This window comes from Ursus maritimus, unplaced genomic scaffold (assembly GCF_017311325.1).
Source record: "Ursus maritimus isolate PB19 unplaced genomic scaffold, ASM1731132v1 scaffold_24, whole genome shotgun sequence".
Lineage (NCBI taxonomy): Eukaryota > Metazoa > Chordata > Mammalia > Carnivora > Ursidae > Ursus > Ursus maritimus.
Genome location: NW_024424897.1, coordinates 23,003,706 through 23,013,788, shown reverse-complemented (window position 1 = coordinate 23,013,788; position 10,083 = coordinate 23,003,706). Strand labels below are relative to the sequence as shown.

General features: G+C 55.2%; 1 protein-coding gene across 1 annotated transcript in view; it reads right to left on the bottom strand.

Annotated features, from left to right (window-relative positions):
- Positions 1-368: 368 nt before the first annotated feature.
- TBX21 (T-box transcription factor 21) overlaps positions 369-10,083 on the bottom strand; it is a 14,363-nt gene continuing 4,648 nt past the window's right edge. The window contains exons 2-6 of the mRNA XM_040640733.1: positions 3,370-3,524; positions 2,896-3,017; positions 2,170-2,328; positions 1,970-2,031; positions 369-1,720 (exon numbers count right to left, since the gene is read on the bottom strand). Coding sequence (XP_040496667.1) covers positions 1,102-1,720; positions 1,970-2,031; positions 2,170-2,328; positions 2,896-3,017; positions 3,370-3,524 — 1,117 coding nt within the window. The 3' untranslated portion in view covers positions 369-1,101. The remainder of the gene's footprint in view (positions 1,721-1,969; positions 2,032-2,169; positions 2,329-2,895; positions 3,018-3,369; positions 3,525-10,083) is intronic.

Sequence of the window (10,083 nt, the reverse complement as noted above, 5' to 3'; positions counted from 1 at the left end):
AGCTGCTAGAAATGCAGAGAGAAATCAAGGCTGTTCCTCCGTGCAGAGCCCCCAGCCCCACCCGGCCGGGTCCTCTGGTCTTGCCCTCCCTGCCCTCCTCCACAGTCAGGCGCTACACAGACAGAGGGACTGTTCTCTGTCCCCAGATGCCTGAAGCGGTGGAATCAACCGTCGACCCGAGCGCCAGAGGTAGCACGTGCGGCCTCGCTTTAGCTCTGTTCGTCCCCTCCGCAAAGCCTCTCCGGATTTCTAGGAGGCTCCGGTTCTTGGGAACTTCAGCTGCTGCTGGAGAGAGAAGGTGCCCCTGGCAATTCCCAGGGGAGGCCCCATCCGCGCCCCCCTCCAGGGCACCAAAGCAGGACACATTCTACAGTTTCATGTTTATTTTCAGAAAGTGATGAAGACAAAAGAAATACATCCAGACATCACTCTCTGTACAATAAATAGCCTCCCCGGTCCAAAAAAATAATAATAAAAAAGAAAAAGAAACAAGCGCGCGTGCACACACACAACCACCCCCCACCCCAAGACGTTGCTTCTTGAGGTGTGCACCAACCCCCCCTTCCCAGCCCCTTCCTCGGGACCCCACTGGCTCCCAGCAGGTGGGGCCCAGGCCAGCCGCCCCAAAGTCACCGGAGTCCTCTTGTGTTGCTGGCCGGCCAGCTGGCGTCGAATCCACGGTATCTTTATTTTCACACACACAAACAGAACTGCCCGAAGTTCATTCTACGGAGGAAGACAGCCGAGTCTCCAGAGCCCAGCCTGCGCCCCCTGACCCCGACCCCACCCCACAGGAGAGAGGAAGCTCCTTTGTGTCCAAGACCTTCTTCTTTTCTCCAGCTGGGAACTCGCAGCCAGAAGCAGCACCAGGTAAATGACGGTAGTTAGGACAAAGGAAGGGGCAGGGGACACGCCTTTCAGGTGTCGTTGTGGGCCCGAAGCAGCCAGTGGACCCCAGAAGCCTTCTTGGCCCCCCTCTTCCTCAACCAACTACAAAAGGAGAAGGGACAGAGGGAGCTGGGGCCCCCCAGTCCCGAGTCGCAGGTCTGTGTTGCTTGGTGTCCTCCAACCTGATGACACTCTTTCTGTTGTGTCATCTGCTCAATTGGGAAAATAGCTATAAAACTGGCCTTCGCTTTCCTTATCAAAAGGAGAAGGGGCCCCAGCAGGGGAGGAGCTGTCGCCACTGGAAGGGTAAGGGGACACACGCCTCCTTTTAGAGTCTCCTTCACCCAGTCCCGAGTCACTGGACTCTGGCCGGATAGGGGTGATCTCAGTCCACACCGAAGGGGAGCCCTGGTCCTCTGGCCCCCGTCCCTCTGAAGCTCCAGGACCAGGTTCCATGGGCAGAGTCCGCATGGGGCGGAACCAGCTGCCTGGGCCCATCTTGGGAGGGTACTGGGGGGCCATCGGCCAGCCAGCTCCAGGTGCCAGGACGTCCTGGCCTCGGTAGTAGGACATGGTGGGTCCGGGGGCGGAGGGCAGGAATGCAGGCTTCATGCTGACTGCTCGGAGCTCGGCCTCATAGCTGTGGTCCCGGGGGGCCCCCAACCAATAAGACTGGGAAGCCACATCCTTGGCCTGCCCAGGAAGGTCGGGGTAGAAGCGGCTGGGAACGGGATACTGGTTGGGTAGGAGAGGAGAGTAGTGGTCTCCCCCAAGCAACTGACAGTTGGGTCCAGGCGGGGAGGGCACGCTGGCATCAACAGAGGCATACATCCTTAAAAAAAAAAAAAAAAAAAGAAGGCAAGAAAACAGGGGTCACGAACAGAACCAGTCACCTGTGAGCCTGTGTGTTGCACGCCCCTCCCTGGACCCTCTTTCCCTGGCCTCGCCGCCCTCCAAGCATCCATCCCACCTCTTCCCACCCCCAGGGGCAGAAAGGAGACATGCTGGGCGCACGTCTGAAGTCAAGTCTCCGGAGGAACCAAGAGGAGGTCCTTGATGAATGGAACCCAGCGGCACTTACGACTCAAAGTTCTCCCGGAATCCTTTGGCAAAAGGGTTATTATCAATTTTCAGCTGAGTAATCTAGAGAGAGAGGGGAAATAGAGGCACCTGAGTCCTGAGTCAGGGGCTAGGGAACTTCTGAATTTCCCACCGAGGAAGGCCGTGGGCCCCACTCTCCCCTCCTGCCCCTCGCAGCTCAGGCCGGCTCTCGGCCCTCACCTCCGCGTTCTGGTAGGCGGTCACGGCGATGAACTGGGTCTCTTGGAAGGTGAAGATGTGCGTGTTGGAAGCGTTGCAGGCCGCCTCCGGCTCCCCGTCGTTCACCTCGACAATGTGCAGCCGAGGCTGGTACTTATGGAGAGACTGGAGCACGATCATCTAAGAGAGAACCGGATGCTTGCGGGGGTCGAAGGGACCTCTACCCCCACCGTGGCTGGCCTGATGGCCCCGCTAGAAAGGGATCCTGAGGCCACCGTGTCTACTGCCCTGTCCTGCTACCGTGAACTTCCCCCAGGCCCCCTAGTTCCAGTCCCCAGCCTCTCCAGGGCACCAGCTCTGCCCTCTTGCCCCGTCTCCTACCCCCCAGATGTGCATTGTGACCAAGGGATGAGCACAAGCAGCCCGTTTCAGGGATGGGGCTCTGTTAACAGTATTGCTCAACTCAGAGAGACTCTGCATCCATTCTGGGGGCCACTGGCACCAACTCCATGCCCAGCACGGTGCACAGGTGATGGCAGCCTGGGGTCCGGCAAAGAAACCCCCAGGGCTGCCTTGGCCCGTGTCCTCCTGAATGCCACCCCACCTCTGTCCCTGAGATTTAGCTCCCTCCCACCTTATCCTCCCCCCTCCCCAGGCGTGTGGAAAAGAATGAGCCAGAGAGAAAGAAAAGTGACTTTTACAGAACAGAATCAACCAGAAGGGGTGGAGGATGGCAAGGAGTCCCACCTGGGTCACATTGTTAGACGCCCCTTTGTTGTTCGTGAGCTTTAGTTTCCCAAATGACACTTCCTGGCGCATCCAGTGAGCTCCAGTATTGGGGGAATCTGGGTGGACGTAGAGGCGGTTTCCTGCGGACAGTTAACCTCTTTGGCACGGAGCCCCCGGGGACCAGACCCCCAGGCGAAGTGGGGCTTCTTTGCCTCTTCTGAGGCCGATGTCAAAAAAGGCTGCAGGGGGAGGACCAGATGGGGCAGGACAAGGGGAGATGTGGGCAGAGGACTGAGCAGAGGACAGGCTAACGTGCAATAGAGAAGAGAGGACAAACAGAATGGGAGTGAGAAGTGGGAGGGGATAAGGGTGGGATGGGGAATTAAATCTCAGGTGTAGGGGGGCAAGGGCTTGGGGGTTCCTCCTGGATCCACCAGGGGGCGCCCAGTCTCGGATAAAAAGAGTGCCCACCGCTACCCAGGGCGCTCCTACCTGGCATGCTGCCCTCAGCCTTTCCGCACTGCACCCACTTGCCGCTCTGATACCGCCAGTGGTGCTGGTCCACCAAGACCACGTCCACGAACATCCGGTAATGGCTGGTGGGCTCCAGCCCCGCCACAGTAAATGACAAGAATGGGAACATCCGCCTGGGGAGAGCAGAGAGACCCACCGACAACCGTCAGCCCCCAGCCTCGCAGACGGCCACCCCTGCACAAAGGCTTTGGGTCATGTGCTGGAGTCGGCTTCCATCCCGCCAGAGAACCGACTGGAAATGACCAGGAAGTGTGCCAGCCAGTTGTTACATACCTCCATAGTTCAAAATTAAATTATATAAACTTACAATTAAATACATTGCATCATAAGCCAAGGTCATAAATACTCAAAAATCACCACTTCTCAGTTCGGTTACTGCATTTCACTGTTATCTCTGCTCTTGAAGTGACTTACATCTCTTGTTCCTGCAGGACGGAAATACTAGACAGCTGCACGACTGCCCAGCTCTTCCCGACTCTGCAGTCAGTGAGGCCGCGTGCACGGCTCGAAATCAGCCGTCACAGGAGCATTTACACCACGGAAGTCAGCCAACACGGTGAATCGGGGCTTTTTCAATGTTTTTCTTTCAGAGCGTCTGTTGCTAGACGTTAGCTGCGCGCCACTGTCCCTAACCTTAGTTTGCTTCCTAGTGGGGAGCAAAGCCACCAGCCAGCCCCCCACAGCCACTTCCCAGGAGGCCTCATGCCTCAGTCCCCCAAGCCCTGGTGTGGTCTCAGGCCCCAACCCATCCTCTCCACTGCGGCCCTCACTGTTCCAACACGCTCCCAGCCCTACGGCGCCCAGGCTCTCCCTGCCCCATTCTCCTGGGCCTGATGTCTACAGTATGGCCCTGCCCCAGGCCCTGAGCCTTCAGAGAAGTACCTAAAATCCCAGATGGAGCTTTCCATCCACCCAAAAAAGAACTCTATTAAGCACAACCCTCACACTCAAAGTCCTGTTTCCCGGGAAAAGTGGAGGAAGTTGATGTTGGGATGCTGCATTCTCTTCCACTGTGCCAGAGTCATGATTCAGAGAAGGAAGCACTGCCCCCACCACAACCATCTCTGCCATTTCCACCATCGCCACCCCCACCGGCCCCATCACTACAACCACCCCTTCCACCAACACCCCCATCACCACCATCACTACGATCGCCATCACCACCCCCACTGGCCCCATCACTACAACAATCATCACCACCAACACCCCCATCACCACCATCACTACGACCGCCATCACCACCCCCACCGGCCCCATCACCACCACCTCCACCAACACCCCCATCACCACCATCACTATGACCACCGTCTCCACCGTCACCACCACCTCCACCACCATCACTTACAACCACACCTCTGCCATCACTGTCCCCATCACCAAACCATCCACTCCATTATCACCATCACTACGATGATCCCCTCCACCATTACTACCACTATTACAACCACCATCTCTACTAGCACCAGTCCCATCACCAAGTCCAATGGCCAAGCTTTTCTCTTCTAACCCAAGCAAGAAGAGCAGAATTTTCAGAATGGCAGAATCAAACCCTCGTCAGAACGACCTTGCATTCCCACACCCCTCTCCTCTCCTCCTACAACAAGTCATGCCGGATGGGCAGAAAGACACCAGTCCATGAGTCAGGAAACCTGGAGGAGGGAGAGTTCCAGAAGCCTGGGAACACTTTTGGGTGCACCCTAGTCCCCAGAAGATCCCAGAGCAACACCCTTAATAATCTTGGGAAGGTCTCCCCACATTCCTGTCTTCTTCAGACTCTCCTATGCCGAGGGGAAAAAAAAAGAGAGAGAGAGACTTACTGGCCCCATCCCCTAGAATAAGTAATCCCCCAACCAAACCTCAGTTTCTTCACCCACAAATGGAGACCATAACTCCTATCCATTTTTCCTCTGAGAGCTGTGAAGAAGTTTGAAAGATGTGAAACTCAGCTCATCCGGTCCCTCCTCCACCCCATCCTTTCGCAGCCCAGAGCGAGCAAAGCCTGCTGGTCCCCCGGAAGGACCCCAAGCAAGAGTCCGGATCTCTAGCCCTAGGCTCCGGGTCCCAGAGGCTCAGCAGGCCAGCTGACATGAGAAACCAAAGGTTAGGGATGAGATCTTGAACAATGAAGGCAGAGACAATATTTTCATCCCATCTCTACCCACCAGCTCATTGTATGACAGCGGTCAGGCTTGCCCTCGTTTTCTGGACTATAACCGGTTCCTATCCACCTTGTAGGACTAAAGGAAGAGAAGGACTATATTCAATGGGCCTCGACTTAGCAGCTGCCAGTTCACCTGAAATGTAAAATGTTATTTCCAATTTTATACTTGAAGAAACCGAGGATCGGAGAGCCTAGCAGATGGCTCTTTGGTGAGAGAGCAGAGTCGGGGGTCTCCCAGGTTGTGCGTCCATCCCTCCACCCCGCTTATCTCTGCTGGAGGGAAATGCAGGAGACTCCGGAAGAGGATGGGGGAAAGGGAGACGAGAAGGGACGTCTCATTTCATCCTAAAAGTCTAGAATCTCCACCAGCTGGAATCCCAAAATAGCCCCTGATTTACATGACACTTTGCTGGGAAGGAACAGGGTCAGGTGCCAACCTAAGCTCTCTCCAAAAGGACCACTCACCGTTCTGCCCTCAGACGACAGGGCCCACGACTCTAAAGTCCTCGGCTGCTGCTCAGGGCTTGAAATGATTCGCAGGGCCCTCCCCCCCCCCCATCCTGAGCACCTCGGAGAGGCTCCAACGCACCATCATGACGTACGAAGTACAAGGAGGGAGTTTTTGTGTCAGTCGTGTTGGCAAGATGTTTTAAAACTGATCTCGAATGCTGATGAGCGCGTGGGAAAGTGGGTCCTCTCGCACACGCTTCGTGGGCATGTAAATTAGCAGCGCTTTTTAGGAAGCTGTTCCAGAGTGCCTAGGACCTCCGGAAATGCAAACGGCGCTCAGGGTCCTGGATCTCCTCCTCCCACCAGCCTCAGACCCAACTCAGTGGAAATCACACAGCCACTAGCCAACGGGCCAACAGAAAGGAAAGCTGTTTCCACCTGCCCCAAGAGAAATGAAGCCAGTGAGTCCAAATTAAAGCAGGCTTAAAGCCCCTCCCCTCAGCAAGAAAATAAAATTGTTTTAAAGATCTAAAAAGTTCTCGGAGTCGAGAATGTAGGGAAGGCCACAATGGCTGTGAGGCCAGTGATTGAGGATCAGGCGGCACTGAAACTGTTTTCTCCACCGCTAAATTAATACACACACACACACACACACACACATGCAAATTGAGCTACTTAACAACAGAGCTACCCAAAGTTATCTTAATTATAATAATCAACTAATCACACCCAGAAAAGTGGGGATTGCCAGCAATGAATGCACACCCACACACCCACACGCACAGACACCCGCCTCTCTCTTCCTCTGCTGAGAATGTCTACCATCAACTGTTCTATGCACACCGACACACTCCCAGTACACACAGTGCCACACAGAAACACAGCCCAGGTCCGGGGTGGGCGCGCGAAACTCCACAAATACACAAACTTGAACTCCAACCCTTCCCCCTGGCCAGTCCAACATTTTATCTCACTTTCCCCTCCCCGCCGCATCTGAGCTGCCCGGGTCAGTCTCTGGCCCTGGGAAATGCCCCCCAGGCCCCCCGCTGCACCCTGTTGCTGCCCATGGAGGAGAGAGTGACTGTGTCACTTGTCCATACTGAGGAATGGGTCTAGGGTGGGTGGGAGAGGAAGGATCTGGGAGGGAGTGAGTCAGCCCAAGGCAAAAGGCCGTGCGGCTGTGGGTGGGCCTGGACTGGAAGGATTTTTCAAAAAGGAAGAAGGCCGTGGGTGATGTGGTGGTGACTGGCAGGTCACTGGAGCCCACGGAGGGGCAGGCCAACCCTCCACACAGGAGAGAAAGGGTGCTGTTCTCTGCGCCCAAGCCTTGCTCTTCAGAAGCCAGTAGTGGAAGGAAATGGCCGCCGAGTTCCCAGATCACTGGAGCCCAAGCTCAGGGACCCAGGCGATGGGGCTGGTGGGACTGAATTGGGGGCAGTGTTCTCTGTCCCCCCACCCCACCATGGGGCCCCTGAGGTCTGATTCAAGGGGAGGCATCAAAGAAAATGGTGAGGGGCCACTGCCCCCTTCCAACGGGGACCTCACAGTGTCCGACCCACGCAGTCCCTCGGGATGGACAGAAAGTGAGAGGATTATCACACACACAGGCACGCGAGCACACGCAATTACGAAATGATCAGGGAAATTTGGTGATATTTTTGAATTTCTTCTCAGGTATGTTAATGCTGTTGTGTTTACTTTTAAAAAGCCATTTTTAGAACTTTACATTGGAAACCGGGGATGCACTGTATGGTGACTAACATAATATAATAAAAAAACATTAAAAAAAAAAGCCATTTTTAGGGGCGCCTGGGTGGCTCAGTCGTTAAGCCTCTGCCTTCTGCTCAGGTCATGATCTCAGGGTCCTGGGATCGAGCCCCGCATCGGGCTCCTCTGCTGGGAGCCTGGTTCTTCCTCTCCCACTCCCCCTGCTTGTGTTCTCTCTCTCGCTGTCTCTCTCTGTCAAATAAATAAATAAAATGTCCAAAAAAAAAAAGCCATTTTTAGGGGCGCCTCGGTGGCTCTGTCAGTTGAGCGTCCAACTCTTGATTTTGGCTCAGGTCATGATCTCGGAGTCATGAGATGGAGCCCAGCATCAAGCTCCGTGCTGGGTGTGGAGCCTGCTTAGGATTCTCTCTCTCTCCCCCTCCCCGCAATAAATAAATAAATACGTAAATAAATAAATAAATTTTTAAAAAGCCAAATTTAAAGGTGCATAGAGAAATTTTAAGGATGAAAGAATATAATGCCTAGATTTACTTACTAAATACTTAACGCCATCACTAACATAATTGCAGACTGGGGGTGGGAGGCGGAAGCGAGGTGAAGATAAAGAAGAAACAAGACTGGACCAGCGGTAACAACTGTTGAAACTGGGTGATGGGTGGGTGGAGGTTTTTCCTGTACTTTTGTATATATTGGAATTTTTCATAATAAAAGAAAGTAGGTTTATGGATCTAAAAGGGAGACAACAAGACTTGTCAAGAGAAAATTATTCAGCAAGAACATAAAGGGAAGAAGGAAGCCACAAGGGTAGTGACGGTGACCTCGCAGGGACGCATCCCCTGAGACACCCCCTTCCCAGCCTTCAGGCAGCCCACAGCCAGCCCCGCACCCACCGGCTCCGATGCTGGCCGATGCTGTGTCCACCCCGCCCCTCGAGACTGGAAGGGCAGGGGCCTGGCAGCAGGTGGCAGGGAGACCTGGGCCAGGCCCCAGGGTGGGAGGGCTTCCTGCGCACCCGAGAGTAGAGGCCCAAGTTCAGGTCTGCTGTGTGGCCAAGGGCAAGCCACCAGCCGTCCCCTAGCTGTGAATGGGGAGACCTCTTGGCCTACGTAGCACGCAGTGAAAGAATGGAAGTGAAAGCACTCTGAACGCATCAAGGCCTCTGGACAGTGTAGGTGGCTGTTTTTCCTCCCGGCAGAGACGGGCTGGAGAAAGAAACCCAGGCAGATACCATCTGGGTTCGGGTGCCCGTTCTGCCAGCGACAGGTGGGCTGTGTAACCTCAGAAGAGTCTCTTCCTGTCTCTGAGCCCATTTCCCTGTCTGTGCAGGAAGGGGCCTGGATAGGATCTTCTGGGTCCCCTGTCCAGACTTGACAGGACTAGAAGCCTGGGCTGTGCCTGGGAGCACTCAGAGGGGACTGGGGTTGGGGGACGAAGAGAGGAATTCTCAGAAAGCTTAGGGGATAAAGGCCACACCTTAAAAGAAAATGTCAACTTTCCTGGGCTCATCCCAGAGAAGGAAGAACAGCTCAGCAACTTGAAGCTTTTTTAGGTGGACAGGTCCCTCAACCCCACGCTACCCCACAGAAATCACTGGAAAGGAAGAATGTCCTAGCAATGCCTAGATTGAATGCCAACCCCCCCTGGGGCCAGCATGGACTCTCCCCTCCCCCTCCCCAGGCCCCACACCGGGTATCTGCCCTTTGACACCTCCTGGCTGTCCTGATGACACAGCCCTTCCATACAGAGGTCCTCCCTGGTCCCCAGACGGAGCAGCTCCCCACAAGGAAAGATGGGGGTACACTCTCACATGCCAGACCCAGGCAGGGCGCACTCAGCATTGCTTACTAAACAAATACCAGGGGCAAGTTTCTCTTCCTTTCCCCACGCAGGAGGCTCTCTCCGGAAGCAGCACCCTCGGCCCCAAACCCTACCCTGCATGCCCTGGGCTCAGGGGACCCTGAGCCATGGAGCCATGGGTTCCCCAGGCTGAATCTTACAGATACTGGAAAGTATCTGGCCAGGGGTGAGGCAGACTTTCAGGGGACAGACCTGGGAGGGAGCAGAGGGGGACTGGCTGGGGCGCTGGGACCTATAGGTTAGCTTCACCTGCTCAGGCCCATGGGCATGTGTGCTCTCCGGCAGGGCCTGTGCCTGGATCTGCGCCCCCCCACACTTTACCCCCCCCCCCAAAACACACTCACACCAGACATATGATCTCAAAGTACTACCGGAAAGGAAACTTGGCGACTGCTACTCCATGTCACCAAATCCCAGGCTTACCCACCTCCCAAACGGATGACCTGCACAACAGCAGCAAAAGAGACTAGGAGAGG